General features: G+C 42.8%; 1 protein-coding gene across 1 annotated transcript; it reads right to left on the bottom strand.

The window, feature by feature from the left end:
- Nucleotides 1-3,907: 3,907 nt before the first annotated feature.
- ANKEF1 (ankyrin repeat and EF-hand domain containing 1) lies at nt 3,908-16,140 on the bottom strand. The gene is made up of 9 exons (XM_040612171.1): nt 15,784-16,140; nt 15,116-15,315; nt 13,526-13,675; nt 12,667-12,790; nt 10,947-11,769; nt 7,857-8,083; nt 6,405-6,586; nt 5,055-5,198; nt 3,908-4,033 (listed from the first exon to the last, which is right to left on the bottom strand). Exons 1-9 carry the CDS (start codon nt 16,127-16,129, stop codon nt 3,908-3,910), a joined length of 2,322 nt encoding a protein of 773 aa, XP_040468105.1. The 5' UTR covers nt 16,130-16,140.
- Between the last annotated feature and the right edge of the window lie 5,869 nt (nt 16,141-22,009).

Here is a 22,009-nt window from a genome sequence, read left to right as displayed (position 1 = left end):
TGTTACTGAGGTGTCTTTGGCACTTGGTGCCCTTTAATACTGTCCACCAAATCGTCACTCAGCTTTTCCATGACCAGTCCATTAGCACGGCCTCTCCCCCTCCCTCACAGCTTGCTCCTGGCTCTGTACTCGATACCTTTCCTTCCGCTGGTGTCAATTTTAGGGTCTGGAGCTTTATCCCTTAACTCCCCTTGTGACATCCATTTTCACATCCCTAAAAGCCTCCTACACAGCTATTACTGCTCCGTGCAACAGTTTCTCCTACTCCACTTCTGGTGTACAAGGGGGGAGTCTCTAGACACCTACTCACCACTATGCTCGAGGAGGACCATCTTGAAAGGTACTTCTTGACTCCAGCCAAGCCCCTCAGTTTGCTCCCACGTCTGCCTGGATGCCCCTGGACCTGAATGAGTTGACTATTCATGCAAAAACTTTTTCAGAGCACTGTTCGTTTTGATTAGGAGTTGGATATCAAAATACCATTTAAGCCAATGTTAGGTGCTTATTATATGCAATTCTCTGAAAATGCCACCAGGTAGTTAATTTTTCAGTATGTAAATGAACACACAAATATCACTGCCTTTCCTCTGTAAAAGCAACTGTAGGGAAGGCTCGGACATACAATAGTGACACTATTGATACCTTCAATGGACAGCACTGAGCCCCCTCAGCTGATAAGATCTTAATGTTTAGACAGATTCTGACAGCCCTAACCAATACCATAGTCCTGTAGTAGCAGCAAGAAGCACTAACCAAGCTAGCCTAAGAAAATGGTTGGGGTGGGGACAGAAATCCCTGGAACGTGTAGTCATGTATAACATCACTGGTGCATGTTTGGTAACTGTTTCTTCTTTTGCACAAAATGAGCTGTCTTCGCAACTGAGTGGCTAACCTTGTGTTGTGTGTGGTGATGCTTTGCCTTGCTTCTGTCGTTTTGCACTGTGCTCCCATAGAAAGCCAAGCCCGAGCTGATGACTGGGTGAGAGACAGGACAGTAGCCTGCAAGACGAGTCTGCCAACTGTTTGGGCAGCCTGTTACGGAGAAGACCAGGGAGCCAGAGAGAAGCCAGCAGGCCAAAGCAGCACAAATACTTCTTTCTATTCTGCCATCATGTTGTGTACAGCTGATGTGCAACTCTTCCCCCTTTCTTTTTGTGGGACTTGTAAAGACTGTGAAGGCCTGTAGCCCATTCGGGCTGAGAAAAGAAAGCATGAGGATGGTGTGCATATGGATTTCCTATGGGAACAGAAAATAGCCCCCTCTCAGTGCTTTCTCTTCCAAACAACCTTTTCAGAGGCTACTTGCCAACAAGCCTGATTCTACACTGTGTCCCAAACTGATGCAGGAGACAGCCCCTTCTGCTGGCCAGCTTAGCTCATTCCTGTTGCATTCAAGTTCTCTTCCACTTGCTTACAGTAACCCTAATGAACACAGCCAGCTGAAAACATCCTGTACCTTAGTGGGGCGGTGGTTACCTAAGTGAGGAGTACTTCTGCAGTACGTGCAGAGAGGAGAGCTGAGCAACTGGCTCTAACAGCAGAGAACTCTCCTAGCTAATCTCCACGACATAATCCTGCCAGAAACACAGTTTTACCTTACAGGATGAGTTAGGAGTTTCTGATTGTGCTGCCTGATTTTATTTCAATGGTTACTGTTCAGCAAATTGACCCCCCACCTCTCCTTCTTTTAGAGCCGCAGTTTTCTTTACAATTGTTCATAGGCATTCTCCTCCTTGCCTGCGTACCTTCTACAACTAACTTTAATACTATTATTTTTGTTATTTATAATCATCTGCAACCAGCAGAAGTTTTATGCTGAGAGGCAAAGATGATATGCTGATATTAAGTATTCCAAGACAGCTGAAACTTTAAATGGTATCTCACTTGCCTGTAAAGACTTATATATATATAGTTATACGGAACTATAAAAATGCTAGACATATCAGGATATTTTCTTAATGTCAGCAACTTGCCATAAAATACTCATGTACAACCCTATTCATTCAAACAATATGTTCAGTAGTGGTATTTGAAGATAGTGGCTCACTAGATTAATCTACTTGCTTTGGATTTGTCTTGGTTATCACTAAATATCACATTTACATTTGGATGCGCAGCCAGAGTTAAAAAGGGTTCACTGCACGCTGTGTCATGCAGGCAGTGGTGGTGTCTTTAAGAACATGACCGTGCAGGCTTTGCCCAACAATCTTCCACTCTGCTCTCTTCATAACTAGGCAAATCCAGGCATGGAAATGCTCTATCGCATGCATCAACAAGGGCAAAACTTAATTCTTATTACAAGAAATGATGAACCAGAGGGAAAGAACCCAGACTTGCAGGTAAAAAAAGAAGAAGAGTACGTTTAAAAATGAGCTTTCCAAGTAGCTGTACTCTTGTGCCAGAGAGCTCTTGGAGTCTCACAATATTAAAATAAATTTGAAGAACGCGTACTATCAAGCTGATTTAATTTACCATGTCTGTCTAGCCCAGTGTCATCTTCTCTTCTAAAGGACACATGCATCACCACACTGGGCAATCGGGAAGTGAACTGCAATGCTAGAAAACCTTCTCTATCATATCCCTATAGTAATTTGCTGAGGTCCTGAAACACAAGGGATTTTCATCCCTTATGTGTTAACTACCTAGACTCTTCTCACAATCTATGTAAATATTTTCTCAAGTTTCCAAGGATAATTGGGCTAGAGCATTCCACAGGCTATTTATGCATTGTACAGTATTTAATGTGTGCTGCTTTCCTTTCTTTTTTTTTTTTTTTTTTTCTTTTTTCTGTAGTCTGAATGTTCTTGTATCCCATGAAGGAATAGATAGGAGGCTTCAGTTTACTTCTCCACACTTTATGCTTCTTTAGGTATCTTTTTTTTCATGGCATCCCCTCCCACTTACTTCCTCCCTAAGCTAAACATTCCCAGTACATCCAGCCTCTGCTTACCCCAAATTTATCACCTATTGCTGCCTTTTCGAAGCCCCAAACTGGGCTTACTTTTGTGCTGCCAACTATTTTGCAGACATACCCATCAGCATTCAACTCATGCTGTTTTGGCCTGGTCCTATCACATGAGTCTTAACATTACACACTTCCTAAAATGAACTTTGAGTATCTATTCTTCATAGTAAATTACCGCAGCCTGGTCAGTTCACATCTAAGACACCAATTCCTTCCCAACCAAAGAACTCATTAAAATGCAGGGACAATAACTGTTGGCTTCACTGTTGGGGGGGCAAGCACTGACTTGGACTAGCTGTGGATGGAGATGTTAATACAAGAACCCACATTCACAAAAATCTCTAAATGTTTTTCAAGTTTTCCAAAAATATCTAAAGGGCTAGATAACAGCCTTGCAACGCTGCAGCTGGGGAATATGTTCTCAGTGAGTGAGAAGAAAGGTTTGTTCGCTCTTGCAAGTGTATGGGAGAATATGATAGTTGTCCTGGTTGTAAATTCTGTCCTTTCTGTTGCCTCTATATACAACCAAGAGCATTGCTGTCTTAATTACTGAATGCCATCTTCGTATTTAATACCCTTTTAGTAGAAAGGGTAGCTTATCTTCCAGGAAGAAGTTTTATGTTGCAATGGAAAATAGCTCACAAAGCCATACCTTTACAAAAGGCATGCATGTGTGATGACAGTGGCCATTCCATGAAGTATGCTGAGCCAGCTCCAAGACAGAATCACATGAGGATAAACTTTTTTCCAGACTAAGCCCTTAGCAAAAGATTGTGTGTAATCAACATAATTTACAGAGGAAAAACTTGTTACAATTTTTTTTATTCATAACTGAGATACATTTACCAAGCACTGCATGATTCCTTCCTTACAAAGGGTGCAGCCTTTTAGAACTTTGTCACTGCAGAGTATGTGTTGAAGTAGTTCTTCCAACTGGTGTGCTTATTCCATAACTTTCCTATTAAAGGGGGTCGTGAGGCTTTCTGAGTGGCCACTGAGAGCAAAGCGTTCATGGAGCGATTCTTGCTTTCTTGCTAGCTCTTCTGTTGCGGCATCAGGGGCCCAAATCTACAAAACAAAGCTATTTTTAGTTAATTTGGACATGACTTCTGTAACTGAAGCATTAAGAAGATACTGTCAGCAAAACGGAGCCATTTTAGAGCACTCCTTTCCATCCTGAGATGTAGAAGAAAACTAGCGTGGCCTCCCAGCAGAAGATACACAACAATCTGTGTATGTATAAGCAGGGCACCCTCTTGTTGTCACTTCCAGTCTGTAATGCTGTGGGCTCAGATTAGGGATAATGTGACAAAGATGATCCAAAGCTAATTGTTTAGAATGACTGACCCGGGCCCAAGATCCTCAGAGTTGAAAATAGTAATTAGCTTTTAGAGTCGCTGACAATGACGCCTTATTCCCCTGAGACCACAAGTCAGGGTTAGGGAAATGGTAAACAAACTCCAAACAAAACTCCTCAGTCAACAATGGTATTCTTTTCCTTTTTAAGGAGAAAAAAATACTTTAAAAATTACTTCTCTGTGATTATCTCTTTCTGTTTCTTGGTTATTTGTGAATGAGTATTAACAAGTCCCTGATGCAGAAATTATATTTCTAGTACTCTAACTTTAGGAAGTAAATATTTAGTGTACTGTGATTCATTTTGTTCAGTAACTGTCACCGACATAAGTAATCATGTGATAAATAATTGAGAAGGCAAGTTAGAAGTTGGTGTTGGTCCCATGCACAAGGACTCCTATCATTTAAGTGCAGGAAAATCTGTACCATGAAAGTAGTTGCACTTGTATTTTACTGCAGGTCCACTTTAATCCTATTTTAAAACCTGATAAGACCTTGATTTCCACAATGACTTGTTTTATATAAATATATATGTGTATATATAATACATATACACATATATATGAACTTTTTTAGTGTACTGGTCTTTTGTGGCAATCTCTCTAGCCTGTGCCATATCATCTATAAGCTAGCTGAATTGTGAAGTCATCTCATTGGACTGTTCTGGGTTTTGATCTACAGCAAGGTCTGCCTTTAACGTGAAACTGTGCTCATGTTTTGCTATTGTACGTACTTTTCTGGGTTTGAATGCGATGTAATCTTCCTTGGTAGCACTACTGGTTATCAAAGACTTCGGATACATAACACTGTCCTTAAGGGAATGTGTTGACTTTTCAAGAATGGACTTTTCTACAACTGGCAGAGATACCTGTGAAGGCTGAAAGAGAAGTTATCAGTTACACAAATACAGCATGTTTGGAAGCAGGGCACATATCCTGCATCTTCTGATACTCCTTTTGCTGTCTATCTGCTGTGGGTGTATTTTTCTTAATCCATTCAGAATCTTTTTCTCTTAAAGCTGATTTTTTTTTTTTTAATAACCAAAAATTGTAAGGGGAAGTCTTTTAAAAAGTAGAGGATGACTCTCCTTCTTGGACACTAAAACATTAACTGCTCATTAAGTCTCACAGGACTATCACTAAGTACTGCTGGCGAGCCCATCTTGTGCCGGGTGATGAATAAATAAGCACCTAAGGTTGTCACCCTCCTGCCTATGAAAGTCCTATACTATCCCTGACATTCAAAACATTTTTGAAAGGGGAAAAACCAACACTTGGCTACTGGGATATATTTACTATACCATCCAGGGCAGGACTGCTGAAGGACACTTCCAGCAATGGAGATACAATTGCATTTTCTCTCTAAACAGCATTTTGTGTGTGGCTAAAAAGTACCACTGGTAAATCAGGAGTATCCCACCCATGTTAAGACAACCAGGATGCAGTCACAGAGGCTGATGTCAGCTTGGGAACTGGGGCAATGGTAAGGTATTCAAGGCTCCAGGGGGTGCAGGAAAAGCATTCAGAAGTACAACAGCCAAAGATTAGTGTGGGATTTTAGAAGCAGGTCTCGGGTCAACAGTAGAAAAGGAAGGATATGAGACAAGGTGGGAAATGAGAAGTCAGCAAGCCTGATAGCACCATCACCTTGGTGAGTCTGATTAGCAGAATAGAAAGATGTTTCTACTAATTTGAAAGGCCTTGGGCTTATCCTGTGAAGAAACAGGTGTTCCCCTTAAGAAATTAGTTACCAGTTCAGTATTTACCACAACAGAGCTGGATAATCATAAACTTTGGGAGGAATGGGAAAAGAAAAGGAAATATTTTTCTCTGTCCTGTCAGTGATATAGGACATAATTCTTAAGTGGGACTGGGGAATCCATGAAATTCATATAATTAACAAGTCAAAATTTCAATCAATGAACAAGTACTAGTACTGGGAAGAACAAGTACTGGCTTCTGAAAATACTCTAACAAAACTGCCTGATTTAGAGCTTTAGAGAGACAGGGATAGCGAATAAATGAAAGGAAGCAGCACTCCACTAACTACTAGCAAATCGCTCCTTCATTATCGTGTCTCATACCTCTTTTTTCACAGCTTGTACCTCTACAGGCATCAGTGCAAAAGGTGACTTTGGCTTCACACTTTTTTCTTTCTCTGCTGCTTTTTTTTCTGGTACTTGCGGCAAATTTTCCAGTTTATTTTGGAGCAGATCAATTATACTAGAATCTGCAAATACTTTAGCAATATCAAGAGCATTCTTTCCTGTATTTAAAAAAAATGAATACCTGTATAAGCCATGAAAATGACATGACATTTGACACTTGTTATTGCAACTGGATAATGACATGAATTGAATTAGGCCTCTATTTATTAACCACTCATGTGCCAGCAACATGTTTGACATAGGCGTAGGACTGGTAGTCACCAGCACTGCTTGCAGAACAAGGCCATGCAGAAATGAGCCTTGAAACCAAATATTGCAGGAATTCTTGGAGTGGTTGCTTTGCTCTTAATGTTCTGACATTTGAAGCTTAATATGCTGGTCCTGCAGGTTGTAATTTTGATCTTTGAGGTCTGAGAGCATTTAGCACTAGGAGATGGCTAGCACAGCACAAGGTTAGGAATATAGGCCAAGTTACTGTAGGTATCTACCTCTCCCAGTATTTGGTCTGTGGCTGGCAAGGAGTCAAGGGAAAGCCATTTAAATGGGGCTGAACACCTTCAGTGCTTAATAAAGGAAAAACTCTCCTGGATCTTATGAGATGAGACCCTGTGGCTGTAAAGTAGTTGCGAAACTAAACTGCAGTGTGAACTAGAATTTCACATGGTAACAGAAATAAGGACTACACATCCCTCCTACACACAGGGTTTCACCTACTAGGCATTTTGGTAAGGAAAGTCTCATTGTGTAGCAATGTTGCTTGCTATGTCAGAGCAAGAGCTTAACATGTGATAAATGTTAACTGTTTAAATTACTCCGAAAACAGAGGATATAATACTGAATGAGGGATCTGCTGTGGGGAGGTAACACTTCAGTAACAGTTCAGATTTCATTTTCTGTTCAGTGTGTTTTTTCTCAGGGAGTAATGTTTACATGTGAAGCAGCAAGAATTTTTTCTAACCAGAGCTGCCTATGTATAAAAATAAGTGATGTAAATGGGTGACAGAATATACACTGGCCACAACAAAAATCTAATTTTTCATCAAATAATATTAATAACTAGATAGTTTTTTCCATTAAAGCCGCTTATAACTGTCTATATCTTGTGAGGAGCAACAGTCATCCTACCCACGTAATTAAGCATGTTACTTTATTTTCTAGATGCATAAACCCCAAGAAAGTTAATACTTACAATAGTGATTCCACATGTAGAAAACTGATTGAACATAACTCTTACCTTCATCCTGATCCTGATAGCAATCGCAAATTCTCAATCACTCCTCAAAGTGTTCCAAGGTGTTTGTGGGTTTTTAAAAATAAAATATGTATACACATAAGGAAACAAGCCTTTTTGGAGATGCTGATATTTACCATTGCTGTTTGTAGTCTGGATGTTAGCACCTGCACTGATTAAAAAATAGACTATATCCAATCTGCAGATCTCAATGGCTCTCATTAGCGGGGTCGCATTGCCTATTGCAGGTGCATCCACTGCTGCTCCAGCCTTTACTAGCAGTTCAGCAGTATCTAGGTGTCCGTTATAGCAGGCGTGATGGAGGGGAGTCCACATGAAATTGTCTGTTGCATTTATATCAGCCCTACAAGAGTAACAGAAGTTGTGGCAGATGAAGCTAGCTACTAGATACAATAACGTCTGCAGCTCCAAGTACAATCAGTGTTCGCTGCCCACTGCAATGGCATATTCGATATAGATATTTTCATATTGCTACTGCTACTCTGAACCCATTTTAGTGAATGACGCATAGCTTATCATGAAATATTGATTGTAAATGTGCCTGGGTGGTGATCATATCCCCCTGTAAGCTAACACAGTGTTCTCTACATGGAGGTTTTCAAAGGTACGTAATAAAACAGGCATTCAAACAGCTTAGTCCTATAAAACACTGCTAACGTTTGTGCTCCAGCTTCACTGAGAATGGCAAAAAGCAGATTAAGGAATTCAAAAAAAGAATGCTTCTGGGCCAAGAACAGGTGCTTAAAAACATGTGGCAGAATTGACTACTGGCCAATTGACAAATGAGTCAGAGAAGTTCTGTCTCAAAAAGCTGAGGATTTAAAACTTTCAGCCACTGTGTCGCTAAACTAGATCTGTTTCTGCTCCCAGGTTAAAAAGTGGCATGCTATGGAGGATGCAAGGGCTAGTTTGGAAGAGATGCTTGCAATATGCTGCCTTTGGACAAAGCTGAGGGGAAAAGCATTATCAGCCCTTTAGCAACTGCTTGCCTTGGGAGCATTTTGGCTGGGGTCATGCAAAAGCAAGGCTTGGGGAACAAGAGCCACTAGAGCCCCTTCACAGTGTTAAAAGAGAAGAAATATGGTTCCCTGAAGAAAGCCCAGTCCATGCCCAGATCTGTGATCTCCCACCTGTGCCATGCACGGGTTTAGAAGGGGTCAAACCCTCATGAGGGGGTTCCCCAGCACTCAGACTGAATTATGTCGCATTGTATTAAAGACAGCCTAGAGGTCCTGAACTGAGTTAGGGTCACTGCCTCACATACTCTAGGGACAAAGAGCTCATCTTCCAAAAAGTCAGGGAAGGAAAGAGAGAAGGAAGAAAAATTATGAAGGAAGCTGTTTCCAGGGATAGCTTTTTGCTTTTCAGGTCAGATTGTTAATAATTTAACTCTAGATCAAAAGAACAGATTTATTTGTTCTTTTCCTCTTTTAAATTTTTAATCTTTTTTTCAGAATTCTACCTTTGGTGAGATGTTACTACAGTAAATTCCCCTGACCTACTGGTTTTACCTTTGTTATCTTTCAGTTGCTCAGCCATTATGGTTTATTTGTATGCAGTTTTCATTTCCTTTATATTTCTCATTAAAATAAGCAGTTACAGTTATTCCACTTTCACAACCCAACCTCTGTGCCTGTACTGATACTCTGTCTGTCCCTGAACCCTTTTTGCTAACTTTGTTCTATCAGAAACAAACCAGTCGAAGGGAACAGGGACAATGTAGCACAGACTTAAAAAGTTTTTCAGCATTTTCTCCTGATAAAGCATTGAATTTGCATTTAGCCCAAATTTAATTTACTTCTGAGTCTTTTGGGGACAAGATAGAAAGTAGATACCATCAGTTTATGTTTAAATCTCAGCATTTTCTATAGCTCAGGGTAAATCCAATGTTTTGTTTTCTACTCAATATAGGTTTGTGATACTGTATTGAAAAGGTTGTACTATAAAAAGTATTTGAACTCTCATGCCAAACTGAAAGCATCTGAAAGTCCATGCTGCCGAAAGATGCAAAGCTAAACGCTGTACTGATAACTTTCTATTTTCTGATCTCTGTCAATTTAAAATCTCAATAGGTACTATTTTTTTAAACTAAGTTATTACTTTTCTAGGTCTAAGTGTTAAATATGATGATGTGACTCCAGTGCTGTCTAATGAAGCTTGACAAAAGCAGTGGAGACTAATCTGCTAGATAAATTTGCTAACTCTTGCATATTTATCTCTGGAAGACCTGAATATACACATTTACACAACTTTGTATATGGTCCAGGAACGTCAGTACAATTAACAGTGCAAAGATCCATGTACCGTTAAGTCTTCGCAGGAACCCGAGCAACAACTACAGCCACTTACCCTGAGTAATGACTTAAAATGAATTCTAGGTATAGGTAGAGAACAAAGCTAATGCAAACATCTTTGAACAATGTTCATTTAAGAGTTGATGTGAATGACTGTACAGGACTACAGCAGTCTGACAGTAAAAAAGGCAAGATTATGGTATTCCACAAGTATGACTGAATCTTTCTTCAACTGCTTTCATTTTTAAGCTGTCATTGAAATTTTTCACAGGTGTGTCTGTAGGCTACAAAATTGCTGAAACACTTCTAAAGTGAGGAGCAAACTAAACAGCAGCACACGATTCTGGTGTAAGTGCTGCTGCCTCAGCCTGCTGAGGCTGCGGAGGAAAGTGATTATAAGGCTTAACCCCTTAAGATATTTGTGTGCAAAGGCCCTGGTATGTGGAACAGGGAAGTCCAGGATTGCCTTGATGATTTCAGAAAAAGTCACTTAAGCCAGATTTCCCCAAAATCATTCATCAGATTTTGAGGGTTCAGTTTTGAGGATGCGCTACTTGAGACATGGGTATGAACTAACTGCATTTCCAACAGGCTGGATTTGTAGACACACTGACTAAAGTGTCAACAGCCCAGACACCACAAATTTCAGACAGGGGAACTTACCTCTTGCATGTTTCTATTTCACTGTTCCTAAAATGTGAAAAATCATAAACTAACCCTCTGCAACTCAGGAAGTAATATTAAAATCTTATGGGGTCTTATTAACTCTTATGGAACTAACCTTAATATTACATGTTATGTAAATAAAAAACCAAACCATAGTCTGTTGCATCCAGCTTTTTACTGGAAATTTATGCTTTTGAAAGCTTTTTCAAAGTAGCAAACTGAAAAAAATCTCTGAAATGATCTTACCCCTTTTCCAGAAGATACTGCACAACATCCATGTTCCCACTTGCACATGCAGTCATCAAAGGTGTTTTGTAGTATTTATCTTTTACGTCTACTTCCACACCCTCCTCAAATGCTTTCTGTAGAGACAGAACATCTCCTGCTCTGACAAGGTAGTTAATATTCATGTACATTTTCCTTGGCTCATCCATATACCAGGCACGGTCATCATGCACAGGATGGGCAGATGGGTGGTCTCGGTTGAAATGGTAGCTATCAGCAGTGTACTGAGTAGCCTCAATCATGTACGCAGGGAAGCCATCGTCCCTACGCTGACATGCACTCTTTGGAATAACACAAATTGGCACGGGGATGGAGATTCCTCTTTTTTGTCTTCGTTTTTTCCTTTTCTTCCCCTTCTTCCCTTTGGGTCCAAAGGCTGTTATAAGACAACTTTTCTGCAAGTATTTAGAACCTTTAAAAAATTCTTCGGTGTTAATTCCCTCGGGGTAAGATCCTTCATGCATTTCAGCAATAGTTTGTATTTGTTCAACGTCCACAAAGGCACACTGCTTCTGAATAACTGATACAAAATCATCTTTAGCTACTGTCCCATCTCCTTGGTCAACAGCCTCAAATGCCTTGCGGAGGGCAGCCTGGTGCTCTAAGGACCAGTCATATAGCCTCAGTGCCCAGTGGGGGTTGTCCTCCTCAGCCCCAGGCTTGGACTGTTTTATAAAGGATTTTTCAATTTTACGCAATGCTGCTGCTGTTGCTTTAAAACCACCTTCCTTGGCAACGGCTCTTGGAGTCTTTTTTAACAAGTTTGTCCATGTAGGATCACAGCCTAAAAAGATGGACACAGTTTCTCTGATACTGCAGTGGCATTCCTAATTATGTAATATTATAGTCTTGTAACATACGTGCAACTAACTGCCACAGGTCTACAATTTTACTCTGCCTTAACTATAAACTGTGATAGTAAATGGAATCACATCATCGATCCCCAACTAGAAGGTCAGCCACGCATTCATGTTTGCTCCCCAAAGGGAGATTCATTGGGCAACCCATGCTCTGTTTATCCATCCACTCATGAATATGTATAGAAAGGCAGAAGTTCAGTGGAAACTTAACCTTTCCCACCATTAAGTAAAAATGTAAAGAAGAAACAAGCTAAGATTAAAATACAGCTCAATGTTCTATATCCCAACCTTGCCATTTGGCAATGGATCACTAGTTAAATGTTTCAGTCACAAGAACAAAAGGCTGGATTTTGCATGGTCCCCTTGAATCCAAGCTTGAAGGGCTATGATCATTTGATTAAGTCAGAAAATGATCGCAGCAGCTTTGGAGTATGTTTCAATACCCACGGGCATGAAGTTTTCCCCATGACGACACAGAGATCCTTTTTTTAAGTGATCAGCAAACCAAAAATTAATTTTTTGTTGGAAGCTTCAATGCAATATGTCTAAAACCAATTCAAACCAGAACCACTTAAGACAGTCCAATTCCAAATTATACAAACCCATGATGTTTCTGCTGCTTTCTTTGAGAAATATTGTATCTCAGCCACATGAATAGAAATAACTCATAATAGCCTATGTTAGGCACTTCCTAATGAGATTTACGTTTGCCACACGATACCCGTGAGTCAAATCCTTCATAGATACCCAAATAAGATCTTTCCTTTAGCACAGAAATAGAATAGATATGATAGTTGCAAAGTAACTTATTTTTAATGTACCTCTTTGTCCTATAAACTTGCAGCAATTTGCAAATCCTCCCTCTGCAGCATAATGAAGCGGCGTGTTACCATTCATAGCAATCAGGCCCAAGTCTCCGTTATAAGCTGAAATAATTCTAAGAATCTAGAAAAACAAAGACAGTTTGACAGAAAAACAAAAATCTTCTCTGTTTCTTAAGAGGGGCAAGTATGAGAATGATTTACAAATAAATGTGATATCATATATTCCCAGCTTGTCTTGTGAAGTTCTCTGCCATGCCCAGCTGATGGATGCACACATACCGTTCATGTTTTCTATAGTACTATGCTTACTTAACACAGGACACAGAAACTTTGTTCAGTTGTAGACACCAAGGACAATCTTCATTCCTGCCAGTATGCTACAGGCCACTGTCGTAAAGAAATTCTGACATTGCATGCACAATCAAAACTGCATAATTTTATGTACTTTAAAGATGATATAGGGGAGCAGGAAGAAAGTGCCTACCTGTAACTCCTTGCATCTGCCCTTGTTATAACAGTAATGTTTCACCCAAGTTACACAGCTGTGACATGCTACACATTGAGAGAAACAAGCTCTCCAATGGAGAGCTCTTCGCACCAGTCACACTAGCACACACACTCAGAGGTACCTTGGCAAAAAAGGCTCTGCAATTATGAGAGAAATTCTATCACTGCTGGATTCCCTTTGATACTTAAAAAGAAGCGGCTCTTAATTGCTGATTATTATGCTGACCAGCTGAGGTACTGCTCTCAAAAAAAACCACCCAAAACCCACCATCCAACCCCAAAAAAGCAAACAAAAAGCCACCCCAAGTTTAGCTTTGCAGCAATGCTTTAACATCACAAATGAAGATACCTCAAAAAAGCCTCCTTTGGCTGCGAAATGTGCAGCACTGTGTCTTTCGAGGTCAAATAGATTAACATCGACACCTCTCTCAAGTAGACCACGCACCAGCTCAAGAACACCCTCTCTTGCGGCTTCCATTAAGGCTGTACGACCCGTAGCCTGCAAGGCAGCAAGAAAACAACTCAGAATTCGTTTTGTATGCTAATTCAGGTTGGAACAATATGTTCTGATTGTTGCAAGGTGGCATAAAACTGAAGGTCTTCTTTCAGGTACTACCAAAAAATGGAGGCAAGTCTTAATATTTTCAAAGATACCTGTAGGTAAACTTTAAGAATCTAGTCATAATGCTCCTAAATTATGGGTAGCCAAATCCTAGTGCCTCAAGTACATTAGTAGCTTGAGTCCCTTGAACAGTCCCCATGAAAACCAAATCCTTAGTGAAGGAATCCTTTATTCTGTGTGCATGCTCTCATGCATGTTTACAAAATTTAACAAAAATACCACCTCTATCATGAAACAGCATAAGGAGCTATGGCTGGAGGAGTGCTATGGGGAAAGCAGAGCAGCTGGGGAATTTCACTATTGTTCTGTGAGGAAAAGGTCACATTCTAATACATTAATGCTATGTCTTTTTCTAGATACTACTGATTAGCAGTGCCTATTTTCTTTGTAATGGCTGACTTTGGTAGATCCGGTGACCTTCCCAAGAACAGACTGCATCTTGGATCAGGGATTGCTTGCTATTAACAGGTTGGCCCACAGCAACACTTAGAATACCTGTCTTGCCACTCTACAGAGAGGTAAAGACCAATGAGCTATGGATATTGTTCCACCGAACCATACATCCTTCCCCAATATCTTTCTCTGGGCCTAGCAAAACCATTCCTGTTACGTGACCAGAAAAAATGCAGTTTTCTCATACTGCAGGTAGACTGAGTGCCTGAAGTGGAGATGTGCATAAGAGGATGGGATAGGGATGTTCAAACACTGGGTTTGCTGTAGCTACAAGCTAGGAAGGATATTGCAAAACTAAGACCAAAGCAAAAGCCAGAGGCAGCTTTAAGGGAAAGCCTGAGCTCCTTGACTTGATCAACAGCATGGAGCTTCAGTCCTCTAAGTCTTTGTTAAATTAAGGAAGTAAACAAATAAATGACTAAGACATAGAAAAGAGTTTCTTATGCCTCATCCCTGCCTTGATTCCCCATCAGGTTTTGCATGGTGGACTCACATTGTAGTGAGTATTATTTCAACTCTGAAAACCTTAGGGCATATGAGGCAAAGTACAAATCAGCACTGCTCCGCTGATGTACAGTGCACTGAAACTTCTAAGAGCTGGCCCAGTTAAATTTTGTTTTTGTAAAATATTTGCACTCTAATCTACAAAAATCTAAATCAGGGTATGTGATTTAAGCAAAAGACTTAAATTCTTGCCCCTGCAAAAAAGGATGGTACAAAAGAAGGGGATAGGTGTGGCCACAGAGTTAAGCACTTGCAGTGCTTTATTATTTTAATGTGAGGATTTAAGGTCATATACTCTAGCCAGCTGGTAACTCTCCTATACTCCAGTATATACGTTCTTAGTTACAGAAATATCCATACTGGGTTTCTTGCATTGGGATTTGCTCCTCTTTCCAAGAAATTCAGACATATTTCTTTAATATCATCAGCTTGCTCACAGGCTTGTAGAAATACAGGCTTCCCATCAGTAGTACAGTTGTTAACATCTGCGCCATAATCCAGGGCAAGCTGCACGCAGCGGTAGTGCTGTCTTGTAGGTAAAATGCAGTAAAACAAAACACCTGCAGAGAAAACCAGCAGGGATTATGGTGCAATACTAAAATGTTGGAAAGGTTACTTAGCATGTAAGCTTCACAGCTGAACGGACCAACTCCTTCAACAGAGACCCATTCACTTCTCTTAGGGTATAGGGATGCAAAAAACCCCTTCTAGTTTAGTGCCTTTGAACATAGGGAGTTAACCTGAATTTATAATGTGACAGGTCATGGGAGGAACCTGATTCTCAATCGCAAGTTATCTTTCAACAATGTACTGGATAGACCTTTTATTTAAATGTCTAGACTGTTTAGGGACAATTATTTTCTTTTTCACCCAAGATCTTGTGGCCAATAGCTTCCATTGAGCTGTAAGGATTGCCCTCCACCACAGTTCCTCTCTACAGATGGGACACAACATATGTAGCAAGTGTGTAACACATTAAGGGGTCATTTTATGGTATTTCTGGTCTGATAAAGTTCCTTTTTATTTACCTTTCCCTTCGTTATCCACAGCAGCCATGTCCGCTTTAGCTTTTCCCAATAAATCCAAAACCAATTCATGGCCTAGCTCAGCTGCCTTCATTGCTGGAGTATGTCCCATTTTGTCCTGGACATCTGGATGAGCTCCCTGTTCCAGCAAGAAGCCGCACATGTCAGTGTCATTTTTAATGCAGGCCAGATGAAGGGCACTATATCCTTCCACAGGCTCTGTGAAATTAATGAGATTTGGGAATCCGTTCTGGACCAGCTTTTTTATTTGCTTCTTGTCTTTCTGGTGGATGCACTGAAGAAGTTTGTAGATCTGTAAGTTTAGAAGTCTGTTATCTACCGGCAACATCTTGGAATAAGAAAAAATGGCTTCTTTTGAGGAAGTGATTTCTGCATGGGGAGACAAGAAAACATGTAAACTCAGAGATGAGATTATAATTACATGCCAGTAAGAACAGGAATCAAACAATGTTCAAGGCATGAAAATATCCACTTTAACTTGACAGAGCACTAAGCTTTGAATGAATTTATCTCATTTAGTATATACAGCGTACATATAGACTACATAAACACATGCAGCACCTTGAAAAAGTGTTCTAGTCTTCAAACTGTTCTGAAGAAGTTTCATTCTGAGTGAAAATTAACTGAAGAAACTGTACAGTAACTGCTTTCCATTCAAGGAACCTTTATAATCTACAATTACTTGGAAGCCTAGGGGGAGGTTATCGTCCGTCACTTCAGTACTTCAAAAGGAAAAGAAGTCACAGTGCCCTCTGCACCTGCTGAAATATAAAACTGATAGTAGCATCACCTCATCAGTACCCAAGCACCCTCTTTTCTCTGGTAGCTGTTGCATGAACTTCCTGCTGTGCCATTGTACATAAGAGTCGATTGCATTTCCCTGCAGTAAAACCCTTGGGGAAAAAAAGATGTGGACAGTGGGGCACTGGCCTGGAAAAAGGTTCCCCCAGATGATGCAACACGCGCTTCTTGAGAAAAATGTGGTACAGTAAACCAGCTTTGCATATGCCTCAATTCTGATATTTTTTTTTAGGCTTTTTTTTAGTTTGGTGGTTATTGCAATTTAACCACCAGCAAGATCCTACCCAGTCTAAAGTCTTTGCTTCAAAGCATTAAAACCCAAAAATTTACATGAAAATAACCATAACATTTTAACCGTGACAGTCAATATTTCTTTGCTGTATTTCTTTAAAGTGACTGGATTAAGTTTTAATAGAAGCTTCCATAGAAACAGAATCAAAGACAGGTGGGATAGAAAACCCTACCCCAGAGTCAGGTAAAATTACAAGCAAGCAAAACATGCTTCTGTAGAAAACCTTGCAAATTTTCATGAAGTAAATACTACCAACAGTACATACTTCCTGGAGTTTTTATCACTTAACCTCTAACAGTTTAATGGAAAATGAAGGATTGTTAACATGGCTTTGAGACAGTTGTGCTCGGGTGAGGGCTTCATGAAGCTATTCATAAATCCAAAGCTTGTAACATCTGCTGAGCTACAATTTTATCTGTTGACAAACATCAACAGAATCGCTACCTTGACTCTGCCAGCTTGTATCATTGTTTTCATTGAGAGCATGAACTCATTTCAAATTCAGATTAAACCTTTTCCCAGTACACCCAGTATTAAGAAAATAAAGATTCTTCTCTCACAAAGCATTCCAAGCTGTGGTCGAGGTACACTGACAGAGGGGGCAGGTCTGGCGGCCAGTGCTCTCACTTGTTGACTCCGTTGATGCCCTGACTGCTGCTGGAAGCACTTATGACTCCTTTTTTTAAGTTTTCAGCATTTTTCAGTTTCAACATTTCAAGTTGAAAACGCCTCTTTAATTATCACTATTCACAAACCAGTAAACAAATTTTTTATGTGTTTTATCTTTAGTGAAAGAAAATAGCTTAGCACTTTCTAAATTTAATCCATTTGCATGCTGGCCATAGAGATAAGCATGAGCCTATATGCTGGTATAAAAGAAATGAATATGGTAACAGTGCCACGCTATATTTACAGCTTTATACAAATAATTGCACTGGATTTTTGGCTGTGACTGATGTTTAGTAGGAGTGATGCAGCAAAATCCTCCTAAAACTGAAAGGCAGTATAATGAATAGCCTATAATGCTGGGTTTTCTCTTGGAGCCCTCCTTGCTGTCAGCTCTCAATAGATGCTTTGCCTTGGGCTGAGGCATAGCTTATTGCCGAGCGACGGGCGCTCCCCTGGCGCTCCCCGTCTGAAACGAACAGGTTTGGATCCCACGTTGTGATCTCGGCCCAGGTTCAGCCCTCTGGGAACCTGTGCCCGGTCCCGAGGGCTGTAGGCAGTCCCGACGTTACGGCGGGGTTACACGTGCCGGCTTCTGCCTTTGGTTCGCCTGGTGACTTCCAGCGCGTGGGCCCTCACCCAGACCGCTGCGCTCCGTGGCCCGCAGCCTGCAGCCCCGGGGCCAGCCAGCACCGGCACCGGCTGCGGGAGCCACGGTGGGCACGGGCCGAGGGGAGGCTGGGCCGGGGCGAGGAGGGGAGCCCCTGGGCAGCCGGCGGTGGGGTGCTGTGGCACCCAGGGGCATGGCACAGGGCGAGCGGTGGCTCCCGCGAAGCCTGGAGCGCTGCGGGCCCTGGGAAGCCAGGTGAGGGGTAAATCCGGTGCCGGCCGATGTTTGTTGGGTTGCCGCTGAGGAGGGGGGCCTGGAGAGCAGACCGGCTTTAACGGCCGGGAAGCTGCTGCAGCGGGAGCATGGTGCAGCGCTGGCGTCGGCCCACGGGGCGCTCGGGCCGCCGGGCCTCCCCCGTCTGACCGCGCAGAGCGGCAACCTGAGGTGAATTCCAGCCCGCGCCCCGCCGAGCGGGGAGCCAGGCGGGAGGGGCGCCGATGGCTGCCGTGAAGTAGCTCCGTTCGCGCGGTGAAGCGGGGAGCCCGGCGGCGCCGTGCCCCGCCGTGCCCCTGCCAACCCGGCCGCTCGCCGCCGGCCCGCCCCGCGGCAGCCCCCTCCCGCCGGCCCGCCGCGCCCAGCGCCGGCCGCTCACCTGCCGGGCGGCGGGACCGGGGGAACCCGCCGGCGGCGGCAGGAGCCCCCCGCCCCGGCGCCGCGCCCGCCATTGCCGCCCGCTGCCGCCTTGGCCACGGGGCGCCGCCGGGCGCTGCCCCGGTAACGGCGCGGCGGGCGGGAGCGGGGCGCGCCTGAGGCGGCGGCTCCCCCAGCGCGGCGGGGAGCGGGGCAGGCCGGGCTGGCTGTGGCGGCTGCCCGCCGTGCTCCGGCCCCGGGACGGGAGGGTGCTGCGCCGCGGGCAGGCCGCTGCCAGTCGTGGCCTTGTGTATTTCTTGCTGGCCGCTCAGCTTCCCGCCCAAACCTTCTTTTCCTCCCGGGAACGCCATACCACGTCGTTGTTTCACCTCTAAACTTTATTAGAATCGCTGGCCGCAAAAACGGAAGGACAAGGTCTGGGCCTAACCCAACCGCCGAGCCGTCCCCGCAGGGTCTGCGTGGCACAGTGCTATAAATGAGGTGTGTTGGGCTTGGATTGAAACGTAATTGCTCATGGAACTGACTGGAAGGAGAAACCTATTTATTAACAGTGGGAAAATGTCAGTGCCAACACAGGAGGAAAAACACTCCAAACTGTTTCTGTGAGTCGTAGCACGAGTCATTCTAGAAGGCCAGCACCATGGACACTGGGACTTCCCAAGCTCCCCGTTATTTCTTTTCTGTCCGTTTCCTTTAGTGTCTGCTTTCAGCCCCCGAGTGGCACAGGCCGGCTGGCCCTTCGTGCTACTGCTGGGCTCCCCGGTCCCATGCAGGGTAATGGCAGAGGGGCCGGCCACTGCGGGGAGGCTGTTTGTCTGGTACCCAGCCAAGGGTGTCTGCTGAGTTATTCACAGAACACCTCTAGCACTAGGAAGTTCAACAACAGAGTTGGTTTTTGATGTGAAACCTCTTCTGCCAGGGAAGCGGTGATGCGTGGCTGGATGCATGTCCAACAGCACAGAAAGGCGAGTGATGCAAGGCATGGGACTGTGGTGAGTCACAACAATAGATATCATCATTTTAGCATTCATTATTTCCTCTGCAAGGAGTGCCATTTGTACAGCAGCTGTTTCATGCTAGCACTTTGTAGTGCGAATTGGCTGGATTATTCATCTTGCGCTGTTCTGCCTTCATGGGTTGCTTTCCTCTTTGGAAAATATATCATCCAAGCCCTTCACTTGCCCCTCAGTCACACTAAATAGATGGTGCAGACATGGCACAGCAGAATATGTTTCCCTGCCCGTTCTGTGTAAGATATTTTGCTTTTGCTGTTGCCACAAACAAGGAGACACATCTCACCTTGGCCTAAGGCCTAGGTGAATTTCCCTTTTCACTTTATAGAGTAGCACCCGCTGAATGTATATTAGAAAAGCTAGCACATGTATTCTGAAATTTATTCCAACATGAAAATAACTGAAGGTCCTGTCTGAAACACTTGCATGAAACACTCTGGAAATTTTGGAAACTCTGGAACTAGATCATAACAAGTGTGAGTACTTGGTATTCCACCCCAAGTGCGGATGTGTATATAAGTGCATGTGTGGGTGGGGTGGGGGGATATTCAGGTATTTATGCTTCATTTATTTTCTCATGGTGATCATCTTTCCATGAGCTGTTTGAGAGTATAATGAGGACTTGTGATTCAAGAAGCAAAACATCCTTTTTTTGACAGCTGAACATCATACTGGATATTTCAGAGCAATGTGGCTTCAAGAGCAGAGCATCTCTGCCTTGCTGGCTGCTGCTCTGGTATTAGGGTACTGCAGGATCTCCAAAATAAGTAGATCAAAATCCTGTTAGAGAAATTCACAGTATTCCCTGCCTTTAGAGAGAAATAAAGCTCACCAGAGAAAATTATTCCAAGGTCTGAAGCCTCAAGCTGTTGGGCTTTTTTTGGCTGACAGCTCATTTTGGAGGAGTGCCGAGCTAATGCAGGAATACAAGTGGGATGGTGGTGGTAAAAATGTAACTGGCTGCACTAAGGAAAGAAAGGTGTAAACTGCCCAGAGGTTTGAACATAGCCTAGAGAGCTGGAGATTACAGCTCCCAGAGCCACACCTGGGAAACTGTCACAGCACAAATCCGGACACAGTTCTGGCATGGTTTGGTACAGCGCAAGGTGTCTGCACACACCACCCGAGTCTCCATCTGGGAGCAGTGCTGACCAAAGGCTTGGCATGCTATAAACTAAGGGTGGCCTTGAGGTTGCTCTGCCCTACATGCTCCAAGCATGTGCCCTCCCCTCCCACAAAGGGAGCTCACATCTTTCGCAGCTCACAGTCAGGAAAGCCATGTCTGCTCCTGGGACAATCCCAGAGGTGCTCCACTGGCTTCATGGTTACCTGGATTAATGGAGCCCGTAGCAAATAGGTTTTGCCCACCGTGTCAGCATCCAATAATGAGATAGTCAGTAGTAAATAATTTCCTAACCAGGACTGTTCCAAAGAACATTTATTACTGAGAAGCATGTATGTTTTCCCCTTGTTTTGCACACTCTTAAACATTAACCTCAATTGCTCCTACAACATACATGCTTCATCATGATAGGTAAAGCTCCCATTACCGATATGCTCACTTTACAGTTCCAGAATAGTCTAATTACACATGAAAAGACTTCACTGCTGAACAGCTCCTTCAAAGCACTTGAAATACAAAGGCTGTGAAGTTTTGTTTGGTGCTGTCAGAAGGTGCCAGACTGACAGTACTACATAGTCCCTGCATGAAACAAGTGGAATAATATAGCTGTCATCCTCAGTATCGCTTGCGATCTTTGTATTGTGCTGGGTTTTATCTGTAAAAGCACAAGGGTGCTACACATGTCCCACAGCTGACCTCTGGAAGGAGGCTGTGCACCGTAAAGACACTCATGTTGGTTGACACAGTCCTGCTAACATCAGTGGGAACTGGGCTAGATCATAGCTTGACTTCAGCTGCAAGGTGTGCTTGGGGATTGCATGGTTTTTACTTAAGCCTTTCACTTTGCAAGTTATTAATACTGTTGCTCGTCTCTCTGGATTCTGATGCTACTGCAAAAAAATCTGCTGCATGGTGCAATACACCCAAAATCTCCTTGTTCAGATTTGCAAGCTTGGGAGAATGACACAAACTTAAACATTTGGCTAATTCTGAAGGTCATCTGGACTGTTTCAGCTAGCTGTGAGTTACACTAAGCATGAGATCCAACCACG

The sequence above is a fragment of the Falco naumanni genome, chromosome 12 (assembly GCF_017639655.2).
Source record: "Falco naumanni isolate bFalNau1 chromosome 12, bFalNau1.pat, whole genome shotgun sequence".
In the NCBI taxonomy this organism is placed as follows: domain Eukaryota; kingdom Metazoa; phylum Chordata; class Aves; order Falconiformes; family Falconidae; genus Falco; species Falco naumanni.
This window is presented reverse-complemented; position numbering and strand designations above follow the sequence as displayed.

Coding starts and splice junctions, on each gene's coding strand:
- ANKEF1 (XM_040612171.1), bottom strand. CDS start 16,129: ATGTTGCCGGTAGATAACAGACTTCTAAACTTACAGATCTACAAACTT. Junction 11,770..12,666: donor CAAGTTTATAGGACAAAGAG/GTACATTAAAAA, acceptor CCATCTTTTTAG/GCTGTGATCCTACATGGACA. Junction 6,587..7,856: donor CCAGACTACAAACAGCAATG/GTAAATATCAGC, acceptor TTTTAAATACAG/GAAAGAATGCTCTTGATATT.